At 33.6% G+C, this 26,623-nt stretch overlaps 1 protein-coding gene across 1 annotated transcript in view; it reads right to left on the reverse strand.

Moving 5' to 3' along the window:
* LOC136815670 (centrosomal protein of 290 kDa-like) overlaps positions 1–24,417 on the reverse strand; it is an 82,663-nt gene extending 58,246 nt beyond the window's left edge. The window contains exons 1-29 of the mRNA XM_067072116.1: positions 24,252–24,417; positions 23,152–23,235; positions 22,858–22,936; positions 22,675–22,730; positions 22,385–22,450; positions 21,897–21,962; positions 21,376–21,429; positions 21,148–21,201; positions 20,701–20,913; positions 19,947–20,015; positions 19,600–19,689; positions 19,092–19,214; positions 18,705–18,758; positions 18,356–18,520; positions 16,320–16,462; positions 15,860–16,052; positions 15,494–15,567; positions 15,168–15,288; positions 14,924–15,004; positions 14,491–14,557; positions 14,117–14,160; positions 13,947–14,006; positions 13,609–13,713; positions 13,210–13,252; positions 12,611–12,717; positions 11,475–11,564; positions 10,967–11,095; positions 10,408–10,638; positions 9,886–10,059 (exon numbers count right to left, since the gene is read on the reverse strand). Of these exons, the coding sequence (XP_066928217.1) occupies positions 9,886–10,059; positions 10,408–10,638; positions 10,967–11,095; positions 11,475–11,564; positions 12,611–12,717; positions 13,210–13,252; positions 13,609–13,713; positions 13,947–14,006; positions 14,117–14,160; positions 14,491–14,557; positions 14,924–15,004; positions 15,168–15,288; positions 15,494–15,567; positions 15,860–16,052; positions 16,320–16,462; positions 18,356–18,520; positions 18,705–18,758; positions 19,092–19,214; positions 19,600–19,689; positions 19,947–20,015; positions 20,701–20,913; positions 21,148–21,201; positions 21,376–21,429; positions 21,897–21,962; positions 22,385–22,450; positions 22,675–22,730; positions 22,858–22,936; positions 23,152–23,235; positions 24,252–24,350 (2,934 nt within the window). The 5' untranslated portion in view covers positions 24,351–24,417. The remainder of the gene's footprint in view (positions 1–9,885; positions 10,060–10,407; positions 10,639–10,966; positions 11,096–11,474; positions 11,565–12,610; positions 12,718–13,209; positions 13,253–13,608; positions 13,714–13,946; positions 14,007–14,116; positions 14,161–14,490; positions 14,558–14,923; positions 15,005–15,167; positions 15,289–15,493; positions 15,568–15,859; positions 16,053–16,319; positions 16,463–18,355; positions 18,521–18,704; positions 18,759–19,091; positions 19,215–19,599; positions 19,690–19,946; positions 20,016–20,700; positions 20,914–21,147; positions 21,202–21,375; positions 21,430–21,896; positions 21,963–22,384; positions 22,451–22,674; positions 22,731–22,857; positions 22,937–23,151; positions 23,236–24,251) is intronic.
* Between the last annotated feature and the right edge of the window lie 2,206 nt (positions 24,418–26,623).

Genomic DNA, 26,623 nt, shown 5'->3' on the forward strand with positions numbered 1-26,623 from the left:
AAAGTATTTTCCAGGTCAATAATTCTGGTCTTTTATGTCCAAGTGGTTTGAATCTTTAGTCCTAACCGAACCAGTAAGAAAATGGTCGGTCTCTATACTTGAGATATAATCAAAGTACTTTAATGGTTTACAAGATAATATGAAGTACAAGTAGTCCGAAACAAAAACAAAACACTGACACAAATTTCGCAATACATACTTGAATGTATGTACAGTATCCATTTTCACTTTAACGTCATACAATGATCATATAACAACCCCAAAAAACGAGGCCAAAAAATCAATTCATTTTTTTGGGAATCGGCCTATTATGGTGAACAGTTCTCTTCACCTTAGAACAATTTTATAAGAACAAAGGAGACCCATAAACACTAAATAAGAACCAAAACCAAGGAACCAACGACCCCAAGTTTAGACTGACTGAACTTTAAAGCAAATTAATTGGCATGAAATGTTAGATACCGAGCCCAAAATACCGATTTCACCAATAAATAAGAACAGGATACAAAGAATTCGAGGGTCACATTGCTAATCATATTAAAACTGTTATCAAACTCTCAAGCCTAACAATATTTTACCGGAAAATTTAACAATGTACCTTAATGATAAAAAAGGGGGCAGACTACGAAGATTGTAGAAGGGCATGTTTTAGATGATCGGCAAAAGGGCGTGTCTTTGATGTTCGAAGGGCGTATCATTTATTGACCAAATAGACTGCTCATTTTTCACGACAGTTATCCGACTTTCACTTTCACTTTCAAAACCGACACAGACTATATTCTAAGAATTCCAAAAACAAATAACAAAAGAGGCCTCAATGACCAGTCAAAAGACATATTTGGAAAAAAAAAGGACACTTAAAAAAGAGAGGGATTGATATTTTCCTAAAAAGCAAAGAGAAAACACGATCTAGGTCACTCAATCAAGGATTGGTTTGTTTTGGCAGCATTTACTATCAGAGTAAACAAGGGAAAGCGTCACCACAAAAACAAGTCATGTAAGTATTTCGTTCGTTCGTACCTTAAAAACAAAAATATCATATTACATGTTACTAAACGTTTTTATTTTCTGTTGTTTTTTTTTCATTTGTTTTTTTAGTAAAGTGTATACCAACACCCATATTTTTGATGGGAATTTTGTTGTTTTTGTGATTCTTGGACTTACGCAATCTTTTATAAGAGGTTTTGGCACGAGGAAACGAATGGTTTAGAATAAATAAAACAGACAGCTTCATGTGAAGTAAGTTTATAAGAATGTAAACTTTAAAAGAACACGGGTAATACCCGGAGGAAGGGCACTCAAGGTAAACGAACGACCAACCGTACGTTCAGCCCTTAAGGGTCCTTTTTCCAAGCTTCCCAAAGTGCACTGTAAGGGTCAAAATGAGCTAAGATGAGAAAAAGTGTACTTTATGGGTATAAAATTTGTAAAATCTGACCAAACTCCGCCTTGAAATGGTCAAAAACTTTGAAAAAGCGCACCGTTAGGGTCGATCAATTGGCTAACTTTTCTCTGCACTGTAAGGGTCCGATTTCGAAGACCTAACTTTAGGCCGCACGTACGGTCGTTTAAGAATCGAGTGCCCCCCCCCCCGGGGGGTTGATAAGTAAGTCGGAGTCCGCAGTCGGAGGCGACCCGAAGGCTTCTCTTTCGATAGCTATCTACCTGAAGGTAGGGAAGGGCGCCACTCTTTCTCCCTGGATTGCTCCATTTACCCTTGATCCTTCTCTTAATTGCTGAACATCAAGCAGAGAGGCATTTTTGAAATCTTTGGTATAACCCAGCTGGCGGTTGAACCCACAACCTTGCGCACCACTGCAATACGGTCGCTTGATAACATTGTTGTAATGTTGCTATTTTCTGTTCTTAGCATTCTTCTCGATAAAATCTAGATACCTGGACATTGGCACAAACTGGTCTAATATTTCATCCAACATTTGAAAAATGGATCAAGTTAGGTTATATATTGGACCGGTTTGCTTGCTCTAGTCTTTAGTGGGCCGATTAATCACTTATTGCCCAATTATTTGAAATCGGCCCACATTTTTCGCAGTATAAATAGGCTCTTAACACAGATTCGAATTTTTTTAAGAATCTTCGAATACTTTCAAAATGCTTTGAATTTATTCAAAGGTTCAGTAAGAAACTGAGTATACGATTAATCCGGAATAACATAACTTTCTCTTGCAATTTCGAAAAAGAGACCCTTGGGCTATTTTTCCCAAATTGCCAGAGAAGTCAAACGATTACTAATACTAATAAGATTTTGGCATAATTCCTCGTTATTGCTAATTACTTCCTTTTGGTAATAGCTTGATCGTCAACGTTTCACTAATTAATCAGTAGAATTGTTTTTCTTCCAGAATTCGTGTAATTTTCCAATACTGATAACACTATGTTATATTAAATGACGAAGTTCACTTGTTGTAGTGTTTTGAGATTGAGACATCAAGGGGGTATATTTTCTCAAAATCTGAGATTTGTATTCAGTTAGGAAGTCAGGTAGCTAGGTAGAAATATTTTGTTCTGAAGTTATTCTTAATATACCTCTGTTCGTCATTTTTTCAAACAACATACTTAACAACAACATGGAAATCAAATCCTCGGGTTGTATAAACTACAGCTGAGTCCAACTCGAAACTCGAATGTTTCGTGGTGCTTTCATTTAAAAATTTCTTACAAACCTTACTCCATGACTCGAAATTTTCTTAACAAATTTGTGTTCCTCGTGCTTGTTCGAGCCTCGTTTTGTTCTCTTATGAAAACGAACAATTTTTTTTTTACTCAGGTAAAAGGACTAATATCAACAGATGAGCAGTTGGTAACAAGGTATCGAAAGAAAGTGAAAATCAGGAGAATGACACATCAAACAAAATCCTCAACAAAGAAGAAAAAACATTCGCAACATCGTCAGGATTTAGTTCCAGTTAAAATCAAAAGGAGACTGGAATCAGATGATGGTTTATTAAACAAAGAACTAGAACGAGCTTACCACAGTTCTGAACCAGGGTTCCACAGTTCTGGCAAATACTACACAATGTTTGATACCGATGAAGAGGGTTTGGAGGAATTCAATGCGAATCTATTTGTCCACCGTTACAGTAAACATTCGAAAAAAGTGAAATGGAAAGTTATCAAATTGAAAACTCAAGACGAAAGAAGCCTCGTTATGAGGTTGTACCACCGATCCATGATAAAGTATCATTTTGAAACAAGTCGTTGGTTTTTGTTTGAAAAGAAAGGTTCAAAAACCACCTCAGTCCACAGTGGCTATTTAAGTTATCTTTTTGATGAACCACACAAAGTTATTGAGAGATTTTATGAAGAGATACAAGATACTTCAATTGAACTGTCCTATCCGGTGGTCGGCAATTCAAGATACAGTATTGTAACCTGTAATTTTCACCAAGATAGTATCTATGGTAATTTTCTTTCATTACTGGTCGTGTATGGAGATGGGAACCAGTCATACTATTGTGTTGATATACTACATTTCAATCAAAAAACAGTGTCCCATTTCAAAAGAATCAGTAAAATTGATCTAGGCCTGCCTTTAAAACAAAGTCCAGGTGGTTATCATTTTTACCTAGACTTGAAGTCAGACATCCTTTACATAAAAATGTATCATGAAAAAGTCCTAGTGGCTTATGATTTTAACGGGAGTCTGATTTCCAAGTGCAAAAACATGGAGTCGGGTTATTGTCAGTTTAAGGATTCCGTTTTCTACATAGACAAGACAGAGGATATTGCAAATCCAAGTAATATCCTAAAATTCTTCAACATTATCGATGTCAAAAATCAAATAAGTATCATAAATACTGTAGAAATAAAGAAAACTCGAGACGGAGTTAAATTCCATATTTTTGGGATTATTAAAGCGTTTGACAAATGTTATTTACTGAAAGTTGATGACATATACGACCGCGGAAATAATCATCAATTTCAACTGATTGACCCCCAAACTGGTAAATGTGTCTTAACTTACATTAATCGTATAAAAAAGATTTCGATTGTGTTCATTTCAACTGGAATATGTATGAAATTATCTTATGGGAGAGGGATTTCCCATTCGAAGTAGCAAAGATCCCATTGTTTCCTGACTACAGTTTAAAGCATCAAGCTCGTTTAGCTTGTCTACGATTTTACAGTGACAAACAACTAACAGAATACCTTCCAAATTGTTTAGTAAGATATTTAGGTGTATTTGATGAAAGGAAAATGATATCATCATTAGAAAACTGTGAAATGAAGCGAAAAAATGTCAAAGTAGATGAAGAAGAAGAATCTTCTGTCAAGAAGAAGAAAAACAAATCGATTATTGCTGCCGAAGAAAACAACTTAAGAGAACAAGGTTCAAGCAGTAGCAAGCAGTGATGACAAAGGAACAAACATTACTTCAGATGACATTCATTTAAGAAGAGCGAACAAAAAAAAACCTTTTGGTTATAAAGTATATTCTTTTTCTTTAATGACAAGTAACTTTTTATTAAGGCTTGGCTTTTCTAATTATTTTTTGGCATTTTCATATTATCCCAGAACAGTTATGATATCACCATAATAACACTTACATCATTGTTTTACACAGATTTTAAACAACTCCAGTCGCTTGTTAACGCCTTACAAATTTAGAACCACGCCTTTTAAAAACAGTATAAAGGATGGAAAGAATAAACAAATACATGGGAAGTGTAACACGAGAACCCCTAGCTTCAGAGTATTTTTCAAGCGCTTTTTTACCACCGTTATTCGGTGGTAAAAACTCAATTTTAATCAATTTTCTAAGATGGAGAAATGGCGATACCAAAACTCTGAAATATCAACTCGTTTTATTGCAATGAGTCTAACAATTTAGCAAGGTTGTTTTTCAAAATCAAGTTAGAATTTTTAGGCTTTTAAGATACATGAAAATAACTATTTTGGACATTATAAAAGAGGGCAGACATTTCCTTCGCCACCCAACCATGGTGGGTGGATATTATACCACTACCTTGAAACTCAATTTTTCAGACAAAACGGTGGTAAGGAAAAGTGCTTGGAAAATACCCTGCTAGCTTTTGTAAACAAAAGGAGAAACTATTTTTCCAATAATCAATATTTCTTGCTTTGTCAAGCAATCGTCGAAAAAAAAAATTACAAACGTCATTTTGTAAAAATGTCCAGCTTCAAATTAAGAAGTAGTATCATACTTTAATCACAATAGCAATTGTAAATGAAAAATATTTAAAATCATACAATAAGTGCACAATCTTTAGCACACGTTTTTTTTATGAGAACATCCAAAATTTTTGAAGCCTTCGGATGTTCTTAAGCTTTTGAGTTTGAAGACTAAAAATATTCTTAACATGTTTTTATTTTCGCCATTTTTTGAGTATTTTTGTCTATTTCCCTATGAAATCGGGTGTTTTTGAGTCCGCAAAGCCTTAAAATGTTCTTAACTTGTTCTTAACATTTTGGCCATCGAAGCCTTACGTTCTTATATAGTTTGTTCTTATAAAAAAAAGTGTAGTCTTAGGGTCTACTTAACCAGGTAGTGATCATTTCTTTACTTTGTGGAGATTTTTTTTAATGAAAGAAATTAAGTTAATTAATAAAATTAATAACACTTAGGCGTGTTGTTGATTTTACATTATGTCTGTTATGTCTCTTCGTTATTATCTATTATACTTTAAATTTTTGTAATACGCATTACTTATTTATGAAATGGCATCTAGGATGTAGACAAGCCTAGAACTGTCTAAAAGTCCTGGAATTATCCAATTACCAGCTAACATGTCAAATTATTGTCATTATTTCATTATTTAGGCTTACCAGTGAATACCCCTTAAAACCTACAAAAGGTATATCCTCTATCTGAAAATTTACGTGAAATTTTTGCGTGAAATTTTTGAGGATGAAACTTTTTTTGTGTTGAAAGTACACTCTCTATGGTTTTCTTCCCTAGCAGTGATGTTTTGTAGAAACCAGTTTTCAGTTTTTCACGAGAAAGTGAAAAAATGCCCCTTTAGCTATTTACCCTTACCCCCCCCCCCCCCCTTAAAACCTACAAAAAATAGTTTTTCTCGAATAAATTTTTATAAATAGTCCTTTTGGTTTCAAATTTTGAACAGTGATTCACTGCAAAGTTACTTATGTTACAGTTAGATCATTGGTACCTAAATATTTTCAAAACTGTACGTTAAAATCAAAATACAACTTAAAACCTAAACTATTACACCTAAAATCTACAAACATTGACCCCTTACTCACAACTTACTGAAACTGTTAAATTGCAATTCAGGTTCTGAGCCGTGATTCAATTGATCAAAGACTTGCTAAAATCAGGCGCAATTGAATAATGGGTATGGAATCCTAAAAAATACAAATATTGTTTTGGGAATGGATTTTAGCAATAAAATCCATTTCCAAAAACAATATTTGTATTTTTTAGGATTCCATACCCATTATTCAATTGCGCCAGTTTTTAGTCAAAAACAGCTTTGAACAGCTTTGAAGGATCAAAACTTGACTTCATTTTTTACTTATGGTACTAATGTTTTTCTAAATCTCCATCAAATTGATGGTATGCAATATGGCTGTTTTGAGAAAGTCGATTTTTAGATTTTATACCATAGTGAGCTTTAAAATAGAACTTTGAGAGCCGAACGTTTTCTTTGGGGTCTAACCATGAAGAAGAAAATGATTCTTTCATACCTACCATAAGTATAGGTACCTAAAGGTTTTATGACCTTAAATTCAATTCTTTAATCTCTAGGTCCGAAAAACTTGGGTTGTTAAAGGGATGTTTGATAAAATTTTGAATAACTTATAACTTAATAACGAATTTTACGACACTTTGCGATGATTGAAATTCTCGAAATTGGGTATTTTATGAAATACATTTATAAGAGGTTGTAAAACGGTAAATTATACAAAATTAAATCAAGCTTGGTGGCTAAGAGAGCCCAAAATCAAACTTTTTAGGTTTTAAGGGGTATGTGGTTTTAATAAGGGGTATCTACTGGTATAACATGTTTTTCACCTTAGATTTCAGTCCGTACTAAAATGAAAGTACTAGTGCAGGGTTGCCACAGGTTTGCTAAGTTGAAAATTTCAGACTTTATGCCTCAAAACCCACATTTTTCCAGATTTTAGTAGACAGGATTATTTCCTTAAAATTCCATACTTTTTCCAAACAGGTATGTCGATACCATACTTCCAGATATTTCTGGCAGACATAGCAACCCTCTAGTGATCACTATCATTGGCTTAACTTTTGTTGGTAACAACTGATTGTTTGGAACCCTTGATTAATCTCATCTTTCGAAAACAACTCGCCATCAAATTTCTCATGATGCTACGGTAATTTTGATTCTTGAAAACATAAATTCCTGGATTGACGATAGTTCTTAAAGACAAGACAAAGAGTCCGTATTTTATTGAGCCAAACTGTTCTTTTTCACCCCCTGAGAGAATAAATGCGACGGCTAATATCACTGTAGCTAAGCAGCAGCCGAAGAAAACGGCCATCAAAAGTAAGATATTCTTGATGACGCGTCTTTCAATGTCTGACAATAGACCAATTTTCTTTCTCTCTTGAATGACTCTTCTTACTGGAGAGGATACTTTTTTCGGAAAACTTTCAACATCTTTTTCCTCTGTAGATTTATTCCCATCCGAGGTTGTCTCTGCTGAATTGTCAATGTTGTGTTTTCCTATACCTTCATTCTCACTAGAGATCGTTTTCTCAGATACATCACTTTCAATTTTAACAGTGTTATTAACATTTTTGTTTTGCGAGTCAGCTGCTTGAGAAGAAGTAACAGTTGGAACAACACTTTTCTGACCAAATCCTGATTTGGGGTTCTCCACTCGGCGCCGCGAAGCCTTCATTTCACGAACAATTAACACGTAGAACAAAGGTAACGTAATGAGGACCAATAGAAACATAGTGATATTTGTTACCGCAGAAATGTGAAGGTCGATGAAAAGAAAACATGGATTGGTTATCGAAAACAGATGTATGAGAGATACCAATATAGTGACTCGTTTTTTGGATAAAATCTGGTCATATGTAGATGGTCTGGAAACCTTGAGGTAGTTATTGACAGCAATGAGTAAAATGATTAAGGATGATGACCAGAAATATACAGCATCTAAGTACAAGATACTCAATGGTTTTGCCACCAAACCAGGCTTTGTGAGATATGTCACAACTTTTGACGGTAAGGTGACGAAACAGAGAAATAAATCTGAAATGTTGAGTCCTAATAAAAGTCTTTCTTGGTTTCGGAGCCCCAAGATGTTCCTCGAACGGTATTTCAGTAAACAATAGAAAGCAACAACATTCGCTATTCCTCCAATGAGTGAGATAGGTATGTAACCCAAACCCAAGTAATAAAATCCCATTTTTTCCTTGTCAATGATTCTGCTGTGTCTGTTACATCAAGGCTTGAATTGTGAAGAGCCAGGCGAAAACAAAGTTTCACCAAAAAAGGACAGTATTTTTATATATATCCAATATTAAAATGTCACAAAAGTAAGTAAAATAAAATAACAAAAGCCAATAGAAAGAACTCTCCATGGTAACAAGACAACAGTAACACATATGCAGTTTTACACCAGCCTGTACTGATCAAAATTACTATTGCAAATACATCAACCCTTTCTGTGCCAATGTCGGACACTTGGCTTTTCTAGGAGGGGTGAGGGGCGAGGGCGTTTTCTTTAATCGACAGAAAAATAATTGAAATTATGGCCTTAAACAGCTTTCGCTAAAACAGTCAAAAGGAAAGACAGAGCTTTCATAAAGTATGTGCCCTTTTTGAAGTTTTTTTATTAGAGTCTGTCCTCCAGCGAGTTTATTTGGAGTTTTACCATTGGTACCCTTTCCATCGATTTAGTCAGCTCTGCGCAATGATTGTTTTAAAGTTTGAATTAGTCTACAAATGAAGATATATAAACAGACCTTGTAAGAGTGCAGTCTGTAAAACTGAAGTCATAGGCAGTCTACAAGTAGAATTTGTTTGTAGAAAATAATCTTTATTCACATTTGATGATCACATTTTGCGTGATGGTTTTTATTTTTTTTATTTTTGAAGAGAAATATATTAAATTGAAAGTTTGAGCCTGTCAGTATTCCAAAAGAAAACGGTCCTGGCCTCTAAAGGGTTAAGGCGCAGGGATCAGAGAAACAGAATGATAGCTTAAAAAAAACTGAGATTTTTCATGAATTTTTAAACTCCTTTTTTAAATGAAAATGAAATTTCAAAATTTGATACTGTACTAAAGAAAAATAGGTTCTTTATAAATAATTTGACATTTTCCCTCTATTCTCACAGTCTTTACCATATTATTCCTTAAATTACAGAAAGAAGTTTTTTTTCAACCGCTTATCCTCAACACCATTGTTATAAAAATGCATTAATTATTAAAATTAAGCCAAATAGAAAACCAGTATTTGGCACCTTGTAAAAGTTCAGTCTGCAAAATACCTATCATTCATCCCCTCATTCATGGATAATTTAAAAACTTTTTGTTATTGTCACCCCTTTAGTGGTATGAATTTGTCTCAAGTGCAGCCAATAATACTTTTAAGGGAACTAATATTTCGATAACTATTTTTTTTCCCTAAGAAAAAGTGGTTTTTTGACCTCGAACCGCGAATATTAGTTCCGTGAAAATTAGTTTCCCTAAAAGCTGTATGTAATAATACTTAACATATTTTATAAAATTAACCATCATCCATAAAACTTTAAGATAATATTCTTTAAACATAAATAGAGCAGGCCTTTTAAATATTTTTATTAACAGTCTGACGGATCTACAGCAAGGTTTTAATTTTGGTATGGTTTTGTTATTGCCATACCCGGTAGATAAGAAAAAAATCTTAATTAAGATAAAACCTACCTGCATGGTATCAAAAGCTGACGAGTGCGCCATCATTGAATTTTCTCTTTGAAGCAAATCACGATATTTCGCAGTCAGTTCATTGAATTGTCGATTGGTGACTTCAAGTTGTGATAACGGAACTGTGTCTTCCAAAGCCTTCTGTAAAGCTGTGATTTTGTACGTCGAGGTTTCCTAAATAAATTTATGCCAAAACTTTCCAAAGATTTATTTTAGACAGCTGCAAGGAGATTCTCAAATTGCTAAAATGGAACCATACCAATAATAACCATACCAGTTCAATGGGTAATTATTCAAGAAAAAGGTGGCGGACCAGATTTTATCCAAAGCCAACCGTTTTTGAGGTGACATAGCTGTCCGCTATTGACCTAAATGCTTAATTTCCTTTTTTTCGCGCTCATTGAAAACATCTATTGGATAAAGAATTCTTGTAATATTTTTATAATTCCATGCTCGTTTCAAGGAAAAGTTAGGAATTTCATTTAACACCAAAAATCTTGAAAAACAGAGCCTCCCCCATACCTTATGTCGTTCAAGATCACCCAATTTTGAAGTGACAGCTGCTTCCATGTCTAGGAAATCTTTATTTAGTTTGTCGATTTGCTTTCGAAGGTTCTTTTCGACATCTTGGAGGATGGTGTAGCGCCTGGTCAACGATTTTTCGTTCACTTTTAACACTGTGATTTTTCTTGTCAGTTCCGTCAGCATTTTTTTGTGTTGGCCAGGCTCAGTACTGAGGTTGTCTAGTAAGCGCTATGAAAATAAAGGAAAAGGAGATATAAATCGAATTAATACAGAATCTTTTTTCGCTCACTGAACGCATCTTTTTCAAAGCTATTTTTTTTTCATAGCCTAAATGGAGGCAACGGTAATTCTTGATATATGCTTAAGTGAGATTACATCACTTTTACTATGGGAAACACCTGAAAATAAAACCCCGAATTATGCCCCGTTTGTTACTATAAATTGCAAAAAATGTGAATTATTCCTGCTTTTTCGGTTGTCTCCGATAAGATAATGAACGTAATGTTAACTGAATTTTAAAGCTAAATAATTATAAAACCATGCATGTTCAACTCACGTCGAATTCTTGCAAGCGAACGTCAGTTTGACTTTTCTTCAGTAGCAACTCTTCTTTTTCGTCTGCGTATTTCTTCGATTCTTCTTCTTTTTCCACTTTCACCGCTAAGTGCTCTTTGTACACAATACTCTGAATAGATGAGTCATTCAAAAAGTCGTTATGTTTAGTGCTTTCGTCTCCTTTATGCATTAGCAAGTTTATGTATGAGTGTTTTTCTGCGACGGAGACGGAAAGCTTCTAATCTGTTTAGATCTTGACCAAATCGAGACGAAGGAAAATCAGCACTTTTACGGTCCTTGATTTTACAGGTCAGAGGTGTCCTAAAACGTACTGTCTTGAAATAACAGCGAGTTTGTATTTGCACTTTTGAGGACGGCGGAGTGACTGAAACGATTTGGAATAAATCACAGCTCTGACCTGCCAAATCAAGGACGGTATATGCCACAGTAAACCTGGCCACTGTAGTAGCCATTTAAAAAAATGCATGGCTTAAAATTGGATATCAAACCTGTTGATGCAATGCGACGGAATATTTACGGCGCATGTCTTCCAAAGCTGATTCCATTTCTGAGCATAACGTCTCTTTGTTTGATATTTCCTTGTAAAAAAATGAATTAAAATTATTGACGAATTTGTACTACATAATAGTCGTGAATCACAAATTGGGAAGGATTCTGAAGTTTAATCAAATCACAAACATATGACTCACGCAGTAGCGTGGTGGTGAGTCAAACAAAGCTGGGGATGCAATTTTCGAATGCTGGGATGTTTTGCGCCCCTTTTAAAAGTAAAATACGTTTGTAAAAAATGACGCAAGCGAAGCGAGCACGCAAGTATTTCTTCCCTTTTTGGCCGACAACCGTTAATTTCAAGTTGTAAAAACGCAAAAAAACTTTATTTACAAGGTGTATTCCACGGTTTTGGTTGAAAATGAAATTTTCTCGTCCCTTTTTCTCGATTTCGATACAATACACTCTTATCGAGATGCATAAATCTATTGTTGTCCTCGTTTTCAAACAGATTTCATTGCTATAAAATTACATATTCACAATGATAATTGGGTTGTTTACACCTCATGAGACATTTTGAATTTCAAGTACTTTTGTTTTAGAATAATGTTTGCCTTTTGGGGATTTAAATTGGTTTAAATGTATAATTTTATAGCATGGAAATCTGTTTGAAAACGAGGACAACAATAAATTTATGCATCTCGAGAAGAGTGTATTTATGCTTTATAAAATCATTGTTATTCTATTTATTACTTAATACATCGGTCTCGTCGCACTAATTTTGAAATAGTATCACAATGTAACCATCGGGCGGTTCAATTTTTCATAGACTTTATCTCTAATAGTATTGACGCCTATGAATAGTGACCCTGTAAAGGAACGTCACAGAAAGCAAGGTCAATTGAATATCTATCCAGTTAGGGAAACGCTAGCAAATAGGTTGGGTTTCGTTATATTTTTGTCAAGTGATCAATACCGATAGACAATCTGTAATGGTTTAACAGGGTGGCGTCACATCTAGTTCCACTGCAACGACTTCCCCAATTTTATTAACCACTCTCTGACGAGAATTTCGTGATCAAAACGCATGGATAAAAAAGAATTCGTTATACAATTGACGTTTATCAAAAAGTACCTGTAAGATTTGAATGATGTACTCGTTCAAGCACGCAATTATATCTTTAGAAGTTGGTTTGATGCCTTCGGGTAAGGGCAATGGATTCAATTTGATGATACCTTGACCTAATAGAGAGAAGGGAGAAACTATTACAATTAAAAGATTAAGTTATATGATAAAGATGAAGACGACTGAAAACAACGTGGACTCAAAAAAAGAGACTGGCATTGAGGGGAGTAGGTCAAAATGTATTAGAGATATATTGGCATTAAAGAACGTGTGTATGTTGATGACCATGGCCCCAGGCATGCTAATCGAATTGAGGGGGCCGAAAAAACGAAGAAAAGTTTCAACTTTTCACCCTTATTTCACCCCTCTATATATATATAAGATTCTTTAAAGTAAAAAACATTACTTTGTAAAATATTGGGGGGTCATGATGACTTTGAACGTACAATCAACTCTCTAATTTGAACAGCTATGTGAGTCGAATCTTTCAGTAATTGGAGCGAGTCAACTATAGGATGAGCTTTAAGAAAGGGTCTATTTTAATGAAGAAAATCTAATGAAGATAATTTTGTAGTAGCAACTAATGAATGGTGAATTATTTCCCGTACTTATCTCACGTAAAGCACCATTTTCCTTTTCCAAATTTTCAATCTGAAAATGAAAAAAAAAATCTTGGTGATTAACATGGTCACAATCAGATCGTGGTAATGGCCTACGTTTCATTCCACGACTTACTACAATGCTTTTTAAAAGCCTTTTACAAAAAGGACCATCATTTATTATAAAGCAATACACGTATACAAGCCCCGCAGATTATACAAGAGCCATAGGCTCGAATCTGCTTTGGGAAAAGTCGACATATTTTGATCACCACCAATTCAATAGCTTCAGTATTGAACACCATTCGACCCTGGTAGAATTAATCCTCATTAAACCTCTGTTTTACAGAATTGCAAAAGGTCATTAAGATCTTACATAGAGATTTAATATTAAACACCCAAACCTACATTCTGAGCTCTGGCATCTAGTTCCGATATTGTTTTGTTTATTTCGAGCTGTGCACTACGTAACTCAAGCCTCAATTCTTCATTCCTTCCAGACAGATGTTGAATCTGAATAAAAATATTTGAAAGATTGAGAAAAAATCCAAAATAACACGTGCAGTCTAAAAACCTTAAATTATTCACAGTTAATAAAAACTAGATTTGAAAACACAAACCAAGTAGATAAACAACTCGGCAAGCCTCGACAGCAATACGGTATGACCCAATATATACCGTACCCTACCTCGAAAAGACAGTGTAGCTAACAATAGTTTTAAATTTGCTATTTTTATTGATGATACCTGTGATTTGAGATGTACTGTTGTGTCATACTGACCAGTAGCGTGTTTTTCTTCGATCATCTGTAACAAAAAATTTAGAAACTGAAATGAGTTTTAGTGTCATCAGAATCAGAATGTGAACATCAATGGTCAAAGAAATTAATTATTAAAATATCAATAACATCCATTACCGCAACAAGTTTATCTAATGATGGTGAGTTGATGTCTTTGTCACCTGAAAAAAATAAAAGTTTAAATTAGGAATCTGTGTTTAATTAGGCTACTCACTGCCCCTCTGATGTTTTGATAAGATGGTGCGCCATCATGTATAAATTGTTCGTCCGAGAGTTAACCAAGTCTTTGTGTTTTTGAGTTAAATAATATATGCATCATCTATATCAAAATCAATTTTGGGGATGCGCGCAGCCTAGAGTAAATTATACTTTTGCCGCTTTAGCTTCCCCGTTAACATTATAGTTTATAATCTAAAACTATTGTTGAAATCAGGTTGTTGGTGCAGGTTGTTAAAAAATTTTTTCCTAAAGGTTATAATACTTCACCATACCTGAATCCATTGCACCTTTCAATTCTCTCAACGCCAATTCAAGTTGACGATTTTCATCTTTCAATTGCTAAGATAAGAAAAGAGGGTACAGCAGATTATATTTAATTGGAGCAACTAATTGTTTCAATTTTTCAACGATTCGAATACTAATAGATTTTTTCAAAAAACTTTACTCAATAACCTGAACAATTTTACAGCCTCTTTCTGTAATTCGAACAAAAATAGTGGTTCTCTTCGCATTAGAAAAAATTTCTTGGTCCCATGAAGATCGTATTAAAGAGATATTTTTCGTTCGAATTAGAGAGATCGCCAACAGTTATAGCTTGCACCAAAACAGACAAAGAATCTTTTAAACACTCTTAATAAAAATAACCGAGACAAAAATCTATCGTAAGCGACACAAACTGGTGAAACAAGGAAATCTTATACAAACCGTGTTTTCTTTTTCAAATTGCATTTTTTGTAGCACGAGGACCTCCGAATCTTGAGTTGGTATATTTGAAGAAACATTTTCCTAAACGAATATTATCAAAGAGGGCGCAAGTAAAACAAAGTAAGTATACTTAAAATCTACAGAACTTAATAGCAACACTTCCAGCTTGAATTGATGACCATATGCACGGTTATAAAATAATGGGATAATACTTAGAAAATAAACAATAATTTTCTGCCCTTACACGTTGCGGAACTGGGTCAGGCTGTTGAATAACTTTGATGATTTTGCTTTTGGAAGGTGATAAGACTACTTCTTCATCTAGAGGCTCCATGTCTAATGCTGACAAACCAAGTTCAACAGCACTGGAAAAAAAAAAGAAAAAAAAAGGCTTATAATGATTGTAAATGAAACTCAAATGACTTTTTTTAACCTTTTTTGAAGCATGCTCTGTGCACCATAAAAACAGAAAATCGTCTTCAAATTCTCCCTTATTACTAGTAAGATCGATAGATAGTTTGTAATGTAGTGATGATTAAAGCCAATTAAAGGAAAAATCGAACTATATACCGTTCACCCCTGTCCAAAGCATGTTTTCTCAACGCCTTTTTCAACACTAAACGCTCTTCTTCAAGCCGCTCAACCTATCAAGACACGGTAGAAAAAAGATATTATGCGCGGTTGCAACAATGGTGTTTTGATTTCTGGAGAGATAACAGTTACCATAACCAATTGAAAGTTTTACTACTTTAAATAATTGACTAATTCACTTATTTTCAACCATGTAATTAGATTAAATCCCTAAAGAAAGAGCAGTTTCCATAAAATGGTATCAAAAACACCAGAGTAAAGAAAAGATACTATTATATATAATATTAGTTCCTTAAAGAAAACAGATATTCAAAATAGGTTGTATAAAAAGAACTAAAACCAGACCTCTTTTTGTAAGACTCTATTCAGGGCGCTAGCTTGTTCTTCTTTCACGGCACGTTTGCGTCGAATATTTTCCACATCTAACTCATCTCTTGATCCAATACCAAGACGATCTCTCATCTCTTCATTCTCAAGATGGACGTCGTCAAAGTCAAGATTCAATTGGTTGATCTCTCTTGTCAAATCCTCTATATTTCTTGGAATTTTTTAGATAAAAAGGATTAAATATCATATCATTTAAACATAGACAACTACAGAGAACACAAAGTCACCTAAAGAAATTGAAAATCAAAACTGAGGTTAGATAGTGCTGATAAAAGGTTTACAGTAACCAACTTCCTTAGGAGGCTGAATCAGGATAGCCAGCTAACTAACATAACAACCATGCTTAAATTTACTTTTGTACCAATGTTGACTTTGAAGCTCCGTGGCTAAAAAGATTGTCTTGTTAAAGAGAACATACCTATCTCTGAGACGTATCTGAGCTCTACAATCTTTGATTTCTTGTACAGCTTCAGTCAGGCCATATTGTCCTTTTTCATATTGGATCATTCGGTTGACAAGTTCAGCAATTTGGCGATCCTTCTCTACAATATCTTGCTCAATCTAAAGAAAAAAATCAATTGCCATTAAACTTGAAATAGCTGATTCTATATGGTTAATATTGTTATCGGATTCTAAACCTTCATAGACTTAGAAGACACATAGACAATTAGTTGCCATAATTGTGAAGCTCTTTGTTAAGATTTACAACTACCCTTCAGAATAATATACCGGGTGACCCACGAAAAAGTTCAGACGTTTCCCTACATCTTGAGGCCGAACAAATGTCCCAAAGTGATTGGAGTTTTGATATTTAGAAAGTAGATATCCTAACTTAAAATTTGAGCTATCACTTTTTAAATTTGACCAACTTGTTCTCTACTTATGAGCTTTTAAAGTCAAAATTCACTTTTCGGAAAGTGTAAAAAACACGTAAAAAAGAGGTATCAAATTTATGCAATTAATTAGAAAATCACTTACAAATTGACTTATTTAACGAGTTTTATGACATTAATAATTAATAAAAACACCTTTAAAAGTAATTTTTGTTTAAAATAAGACTAGTTTTTATAAAATTTGGCGCTTTTGTAGATTTTTCAGATTTTTTTTCAAAAACGGTATATCAAAAACGTCTAAAAATACCAAATTTGATACCCCTTTTTTAAGTGTTTTTTACACTTTCCGAAAAGTGAATTTTGACTTTAAAAGCTCATAAGTAGAGAACAAATTGGTCAAATTAAAAAAGTGATAGCTCAAATTTTAAGTTAGGATATCTACTTTCTAAATATCTAAACTCTAAGCACTTTGGTACATTTGTTCGGCCTCAAGACGTCGAGAAACGTCTGAACTTTTTCGTGGGTCACCCGGTATAATTATGTCAGTGGTCAACACCATAACGTTGTTATACTTAAAATCACCAGTCGTTCCAAATTTATCAAATCTATTTGGTTAGAGGAGTGCAATCAATCGTTGCTTGCACTGTTTAAACTTTTGTATTCTTCAACCAGTAAAGAAAATGAATACACACTTTTTTATAAGAATATCTTCTATAGGAATATCGGGGTGAAAATTGGCCAAATCGTAAGAATACCCTAAGAATACCCTCTAAGGTTAATTTCACAGAATTTGTTCAGAATACAGTCATTTTGTACTTGGTTAACAGAAAAAACTGCTTCCTGTGTTAGAGATAAATTGAAGCTTCGAGGAAGAAATGTAATTTATAAACCCAAATGTTCACTCAAAAGTCCAAATTGATCATTTCTCATGTTTGTAAAAAAGTCAAGTCTAAAAAAGTAAGAATACGTTAAAATATTTCACCCTCAATTTTGGCACTTTCTTAAGAATACTTGACCCTCGTCCAAAGTACACTATTCTTATAAAAAAAGCGTGTATTGATCCTTTATCACACCTTTTTGCAGAGAGAGAAAATATTTGATAACGTGAAGCTTTTCCATATAAAAAACACAATTTTGCACAACAAACGATTACCTCGGTATGGTATACTTATCGTTATATTTGTCGTTTGCAGTTAACAAGAATCACTCAAAACAAAAGAGAAATGCCCGTAATTTCGAATCGTCTTTCAGATTCATGCAAATTACTGATTCATCCTCGCCTAGTGATGAATATTGTTAGTTGAGCTCAAAATCATACAAAAAATTAAATTTTCTTTATTAGTTTTCAGCGGAGCCGGAAGTGAGGAAGTTTGTCCTCCTTTTCTATTTGACCTTAGAGGTCGACGAATGCTGAGATCGAGCACCACACTTACCCTCAACTTATCCAATCTGAGCTTACCCATTCGCTGATTTGGCGTTGACCTGGGCTCGAACCCACAATACTTTAATTATAAAGCGAATGCTCTACTGACTAGGCTATCAACCCTGGAGGTTATGCAGTATACAAATGAATTCAGAATTATCCCTTAAAAAAAGCTCTATGAAAGAATTAAAATGATACCTCGATGACACGTTCCCTTTCTCTGACAATTGTCACTTGTTCCTGTTGCAATGTTTCATTGAGTGATTGAATTTTTCTTTGTTGTTGCAAGGAAGGAGCACCGTCTTTTGTTTGTGATTTCAATGTTTTAATGTGACCAGTCACTTCGTCATAGTCTTTGCTAGCCTAAAGGTCAACGAAACTTACAAATACTCATATTGTGATGTGTAAAGATGCGTAATTGCTTATTCAAGTTTTTAAAACTCATTTTTAAAAGGTGTAAGTGGCACAATGTGAGACGAGTACATTAGTAGCGACTATAATTTCTTTGTTAGGATTGGGTGTTACAGACTGTTTACATCATGCTTACCAAGTCAAGCCTTGATTTCAAATCTTTAATTTGTTCGTCCTTCTTATCATTTGCCTGGTATCAAAATATCATTGAAGTGACAATTATGAATATAATAAAAATCCTTGTACAATTCTTTTTCATAATTTTTAGTCAACGTGCAAACAGTGTTTTTCCTAACTGTTGCATAAGCCTAATTGTCGCATTGGTGAACAAGTTGCCCTAAATTCTCAAAACAATAGTTTTGAAAAGTACAAAAGTAGCCTCCTGTATTCACCAAAGAAACAAGTATGCCAATTTTCAGGCAAATCTGACCATTTTTGAAGTCTTTTGGGCTGAGGTAAAAAATGAAACTGGTGATTGAAAATAATAGGCAAATACGTTGATTTCAGCAATTAAAATATTTACCTCCATTAACTCGATAACAGTGTTCCTATCCGAATCCATTTTTGCACTGTGAAGTTGTTTTTGCAGTGACAACAATTCTTTCCCTTTTGATTCGATATCAGCATCTTTTGCAGCTAGAATATCCTAAAGGATACAAAGAATAAATATGAAATCAACTTTAAAGAATTAATTTTTATTCGAAAGCAAAACTAAGGATACAAAAATACCTTCCACAAGTATAACTAAACATGTCTCAACGGAAATTGGAAATATCTGTGTTAAATGAAAACTCATTAAATAGTTTTAATCTTGGTTGTGTAGACTGTGTTAATTCTATGACTGCTAACAATTTTATAAGAGAATTGATTTTAATACTGAAAACTTTAGAATAATATTAGAATTATATGGGAAATGTAAAGTTTCTAAGAAACGTGTTTACAATTTTCAAACTGGAAAAAGATTTTTTGCCTCAAAAATGTGGAGGTTACGTTAGGTTATGTTCAGTCTACATGACAAAAAATCGTGGTACCTTCCATTCTGCAACCTTTTTGTTGAGAGCAATCATAATGTCATCGTCACCTTCTGCTTTACGAACAAGTTGTTGTTCCATGTCTTGCACCTGATAAAATTTCAAAGAGTAAACGTATTCTACTTCTTTCTTTGCCTTTAATATGACAAAAATCACATGTAAAATCGGTAAAATCTATCAATTTCTTCCTCTGACAAATATAAAGTCATACAAACACTAGATGAAAAAATATTATTATAACCCAACGAGGGACGATAACCAAAATAAAAAGTCAATTGATATATCTAGAAACTATCAATTAATTGTATCACAGAAATTATCTTGTAGAATATCTAACAAAATTGTACCTGTGATCTTAAGATCTCGCGTTCTTTTCTCATATCTTCCATAACACGATCAGTCTCTTCAAGTACCCCCTGAAAGATGAAAAAATAATTTTATCAACAGGTCCAGGATAGCATTTTTGCACTCCTTAAAGAGAATCCTGCCGCACCAGAAAGAACACATTAGTCAAAGAATCCCTTTTGATTTGTATATGTAATCACAAGATAACGAGTGCAATTCGAATATAATTGCATGAGTGATTTTTTTGTTATTAATTTTCCGAGTCCGAAAGGACGAGGAAAATTCGAAACAAAAAAATCACGAGTGCAATTTTCGAATTGTATGAGTTATCATGTGATTACTAGCTAATCGCACAATGGGTTTCACTACTTTTTCCCAGTTAGGAAAGTAAATTACAGAAATTACACTGAGAGTTTTATATTTTTCTTTTCTCTCTTATTTTTTTTTAATTGTTGTTCATAGACTTTCTTTCTCACAAAATGAATTTCGAATGCAATTAAAAAGTTCGATGTAAAATAAATGTAAGAAAAATGTAAGAAAAATGTAAGAAATTAAATATTAAAATCAATCTTGTAAACATTGGCGCGGCATCGAAGAGTGTGATTAACGATTAATTTATTGCTCTCTACAGGATGCAATTAACGATTAAATTGCTCTCTTTGAGGGTGCGCCAAATAAGAAAAATTGTGCGATTAAATAAATGAATTTTGTTTAAATGCAATGGGACCAGAAAAGAGATCAACAATTTGGAAAAACCTTCAATTTGCTGTAATCGTCAGCCATTTCATTCATATCTTTGGTTGCAGATTCCATTTCTTTGGTAGCATTCTTCACTTCTTCTTGAAGACGGTCATTGGCTTTCTGAAGTTCACTTATTTCATCAAGGTTCCTGGATAATTCTCGATTCTTTTCTTTCATCTGGTCCCGTACGTCATCTGCATTACTTCTTCTCATGATCATGCTGTCCCTCTGAAAATCAAAACAGATTTTTCAAATTAACAGCAACTAAGTACATAAATTTACCAATTAATAAATTAGAGACAAAAACAAAGTTCATTGTTTTAACAATGTAAGTTAATAGAAGAGGGAAAGAGTAAACTTGTGATAAATGAAACAGACCCTTCCTTGAAGGTTATCTCCAAAAAATAACCCTTTTTTGGAAGTTTGGGTATGTAGAAAATTTATAAGAAGAAGATTAAGTACCTGAGATTGAAATTGTCTTTGATATTCCTTTACATCATCTTGCATTCTTTCAAGCTAACAACATAATTAGGATAAAATAAAAATTCTTTTGAAAATTGATGGAAACGAAGGTAGTTGCAAAGAATGAAAAACATTGGGAGGTTATCCCAATGCTGTGGATAAGATAAAGTTTTTTATTTTTTGAATGTGCTTTCCAAGAGGAGAATGATTCCAATTTAACCAATATACCTGTCGTTTGGTATCATGGTAACGTTGATCTTTGTCTTTCAAATCTTTTGTTAGCTACAAAAAAAAAGATTTTTATAATTGGTGTGTTTCAAAATTCAAATAAAATTTTCTTTAGAGTAGAGCTAAAAGTATCTTCTGATATTCAAAGGCCTGTAATTTTAACATGGAATATATAGGTTATTCTTCACACATTTTTTATGTAGAGCTTTTGAAATCAGGTTGCTATTATTGAATTACCATATTGACAAGAAAACTTTTGAAATAGATTGAAATAGTTTAGCTTCCAAAAAGTCTCTCTTATAGAAATAATCACACAAGTGCCATAAAAAGTGATTTGAAAAACTAAAATGAAATTGAACGATTGTTGGACGTTACGAATGTTAATGACCAATTTGGAACGTTATGAAACATTTAGAACCCTGATGGCAGTTTGCAATTCGAAACATTCTGGATAATTCTTTTATCAGAAATCTCGATTTTATTTGTATTTAAAGTCACATGTGATGAAAGATATATCATACTCTGTCAAAAGATTCTTGTTCTTTCATTAGACGTCTGTCTGCTTCGTTGAGTTCTTCAGTCAGCATCTGAAAGGTAATACGATGGGATTTCAAATTGTAGCAATGACAGGTTTGTTTGATTTTTGGTCTCTTATGTTTTGTTATAAAATCTTACGTTGCTTTTTGTATAAAAGATATGCAGTTTAAAAACTCCACAAAATATGTGTGAATCATTACCCAGATAGCTGATGTTATGTGGCACCAGAAAATTTACTACCAGGTGCACTAAAAAAAGTATACACGTTTTTCTAGATATTGTAAGCTTACGATTTAAGGTAATTTTGGGTAGGTGAAAAGTTTTCGTTACATAACTTTCGATTGACTGAACCGATTTGAAAGTTTTTTTACACCAAAAGTTATTAAGTTAACCCTTTCTCTATTGTGCAACAGATAGATATTTTTTCTCAATCTTAATTAAAATCTAAAAGCAGTGATAAACCAAAACAAACCTTTATTCTTTCTGTAAGTTGCTGGATTTCCCCTCGTAGGTATTTATCACCAGTTCCTGAATATTTCTGCAAATTAAACGTATCTATATTAAACATCTCTCTGTCATTTTTGACATCTTCCCTAATATCACCTTCAATTGATTCAATATTTTACTGGTTTCGTTGAAAAAAAGTCAAGCAAAGAAAATAGAGGTAATAGAGGGTAATAAAAGTAATATTGAATATTGAACATTATATCCAATGGTAGATGTCCTTCCCACTAGTATAGTAAAATTTCGAAATTTTATAACCTGATATTGAGCAATTTCTGCTTTCAATTCTTGATTCTCTGCCATCAAAACTGCCTCTGGAATAAAATTGAAACATTTTGAAGTGTTTTTATAATAAATCCTAATAAATAATCATTATAAAGTTATAAAAAAAGAGAAAAATGAAAAAAAAGAGTATCGGTGGTTAAAAGTCTCAGCATTTACCTCCATCCCTGCCTCCATCTTTTTCTGCCATAAGCCTCTCCATTTCATCAACTGCTGTTTCATATTGTATTCCTTTTATCTATAGAAATAATATAGGAAGTCCAAAACTTTCTTAAAGAAACAAGTGTAAACTGAAAAGAAGAATGATTATTGAGGCTGCTAACTTCTGGTAGTAATAATATAAAAGTGCAGTCAAAATATGTTTGAATATAGATGCATACAAGAGATTTGATGACCCTTGATTTTAAATATATCACCATTTTCACTAAAATAGATCAATCGAAGTTTACTCACATTCAGGACAGCTTTAGTGACATTGAATAGTTTGACAACTGTGTCAGCTTCTGACAGCTTTCCATCACTCTCTGATAGATCACTCTGAAAGGTGATATAAGATGATGAACATAATGTCAAGTGGATATTAAGTATGAATATCAAATAATTACTTAGTAATAAAACAAGTGATACTTTTATTGACCTATCAGTGTAATCGATAAACAAGAAATCAATAAAAACTACATGATACTGCATGATAATGAAATCTCAGGAAAATCCAGAGCACTTTTTTCAGGACATTTCCGAAATCTAGCAACCAAATTTTTTTTGGAAAATTTGGCTCAAATACATTTTGGGAGATACTATTTTGCTTTAATGTGCAAAAAGAATCTGTCTAAATGTAACTCCAAAAAGGGAAAAACCTGCTTTTGGCTGATTTTTCAGCTGTTGAGCTGAGTTCCCTATTGAAAAAATGAATATTCTTTGGAAATCAAACAATGCTAAGTTTTGCGCATCACCAAGAATTACCTTGTACTGTAAAGAAATGACAAATAAAATTAAGAAAATTATTATGGTAATACAAAAAACGGCAATTTCTGGGATATTTACGGTTCTTCAGACTGGAAATAGTTAGAAGACCCTTTTCGACAAATTAATGGCAGTACACGTCAATGTACAAAAAACTAGGAAAAACTAATGATAAAATCTCAAAAAAATCCTGAAGAGCTTTTTCCAAGACATTTCCCTATCTGGCAACCATAAACAATTTTTTTTCGAAACTCAGGCTCCATCATATTAATCGGGGATTACTATTTTGCATCATTGTGCAAAAAATAGCAAAAATAAAAAAGATCAAATGAGCCAAACCTGAGAAAAGCTCAAAATAACAGACCGACAAACGACTGTAAACGAACATACAAAGGATAATCAATAGACCCCTTAAGGTCTATTCTACAAATCCAAATACAAATACAAATCCTACAATTGATGGGCTTTGAAATTATTGAACAAATTTTGTCCAGTTAAAGAAGAAGTGAAAAAAATTGAAACAAATAAATTGCTGCTTGCACTTAGTTGATTGCATCAGATATTACAAAAAAACAAAATATACAGCATACATTGAGGAGCAAATTGAAATATTCTTCTGCAGCATCTTCGTCTAAACTGATTCTCTCAACGTCAGCTGTTTGAATCCTTTGCCAATCAATGTACCCCATGCTTCAGATTCATTGATTATCAATATTTTTCATTATGTCAACAAATCATTGTAAAAAGCTTCTAAAAATAAAAAAATGATGTGGGTAAATAAGTTGAGGTCTTCCTAAAAAATGACACATTGATCGAAACTGCAAATAAAGTTATATGTTTCCTGAACTAAAAACAGTTTTTAGACTTGAGCTGGATGGACTCTTCTCAAATATTTGACCCTGCTCATTAAAGTATTACTCACCATTGGTTCATTGGCATCGAAAAACGCAGGGCTCGAAATAACGGTCGGACATCGGACATTGTCTGACCCAAATAGCTTCATGTCCAACCCAAAAATCATAATTTTCAAGCTAAAGCAACCCTGATCGGACATTTTGTCCGACCCACTTGGAATCGTTATTTCGAGGCTTGAAAACATAAGATTAAAATTCTTATCCTAATGATCTGAATGATCTCTACATGTGTTTCAACATGCCAATGCAACCATTAGAAAAGGGTAAATCAGAAATGATTTTCAAACAAGGCGGTTTTATTCTTATTTCCAACAGGAAATTAGCAATAAAGGAATTAGTGTTTTTGAAAAAAGAACTCATAAAGCCTTTCATAGCATTCTACACCAAATCAAAAAAGTAAATATTTTACTTACCATCAGAAAACTGATAAAAAATTTTCAACAAAAAAACTAGCATCATTGGCAGGCTTAATTTTATGAAACATTAAACTGGTTTATAAGCAAGAAAATTTATACATTGTGTATTATTGAATGATATAATTTGAGAACTGTTATTGCTTCAAACTTTCAACTGAGTAACAAATTAAGACCTTTACTACAGTAAGATTGCCTACATTGAAAACAGTTGGAAACCAGTAATTTTCTAGATAGACTTCTCTTCAATTGGGTTTCTGGCTAAAAGTGTGAGCTTGAAAAGCTGATCGGCTGTTACAATTTTATGGTTCTGTGTGATTGTACTGGATTCATATCATTACAATTCTTTCAATTTCGAATAAGCATCATAAAAATCTTTGAGACACAAGTAAATCACTTGAAAGAAGTGTTACATTTTATCAATATCTTGAATTCTACCGTGAGATCGGGTAACTTGCATCAGTGCGAGCGGAGCTGGGTGAATTGCAGAAAAATCATACAATTCCTGTCCGCAACAAAAGCTCCATTTATGCTTACAAGTCAAGATTTTGGAACTACAGGACCCCCATTTTTGTTTTGTTGTGGCATACTAAATGCTTTCTTCTGTTAAAGACATTTATTGCCTTTAAATAATCTATTCTGAATTTTTTAACTGGTAAAAACTAATACGGCCCAAAAATTTGTCCCGTCCGCAACGGCACAAAAGTCTTAATTTCTCATTTTTCGAGACAAATTTTAATGTTCTAACTGTATCAGGTAAATAAACTATAGGGAACTACATTGAGTTATGGGTCCTCAAAAAGTGGCTGTTGCGGACGGGACATTGTATGATTTTCCTGCAATTCACCCAGCTGCGTAGTCGTATTTTAATGACCAGACAGGTCATTCATTTGAGGGCTATGCATGTTTGCCTCCACTGAGGCTGAACCTTTCATGTCAAAAAAGTCCCGAAAACACTGAAAACACTTTGTCTGAAACACTTTTTCTGAGCCTCTCATGATTTTTGGGGTGTTTTTGGCAAAAATCATTTCCCAGAAACACCTTACCTCTCGAGGTGGTGTGTTTTCAGCATTTCCTGTGTTCCTGGGGTTTCCATAAATCAACTATCAATTTTCCCCAAAACACCGGCAAGTTTCTCAACCATTCAGTCTTTTCACTGGTGTTCAAGGTGTTTTTCAAGTAAGACGATTTTGAAGCTCTTGCAGTGTCCTGTCGGAACCAATCAGATAGAAATCGGGTTGAAAATTGGGGAAAAAATTGGGGAAAAATTGGGAAATTTAACCAGTCGGGACATTTTTTAACAGTCGGCAGGACATTCGGTGTTTCTAAAAACTTTGAAAACTGAACCATTTGTGTTCAAAAGTGTTTTCTGCAAACCAGGTAAGCAATGTGTTTTTAAAGACATGAATGGTTCAGGCTGACTGATGCAAGTTACCAGATCTCACGGTAGTATTTATCTGACATATTTTGAGTTTTGTTTAGAAATATTTCGCGGATTTTCGCGCATGACACCCAAATCCGCAAAATCTGCAAAATTTAATCCCCGCAAAAGTTTATCCCATTAAAGTACTGCAATTGCAGTATATATATACAATAAACAGAATTTGAGATTCAAGGAGAAAACAGGCAATTTTT

The sequence above is a fragment of the Clytia hemisphaerica genome, unplaced genomic scaffold, assembly GCF_902728285.1.
Source record: "Clytia hemisphaerica strain Z4C2 unplaced genomic scaffold, Clytia hemisphaerica genome assembly, whole genome shotgun sequence".
Lineage (NCBI taxonomy): Eukaryota > Metazoa > Cnidaria > Hydrozoa > Leptothecata > Clytiidae > Clytia > Clytia hemisphaerica.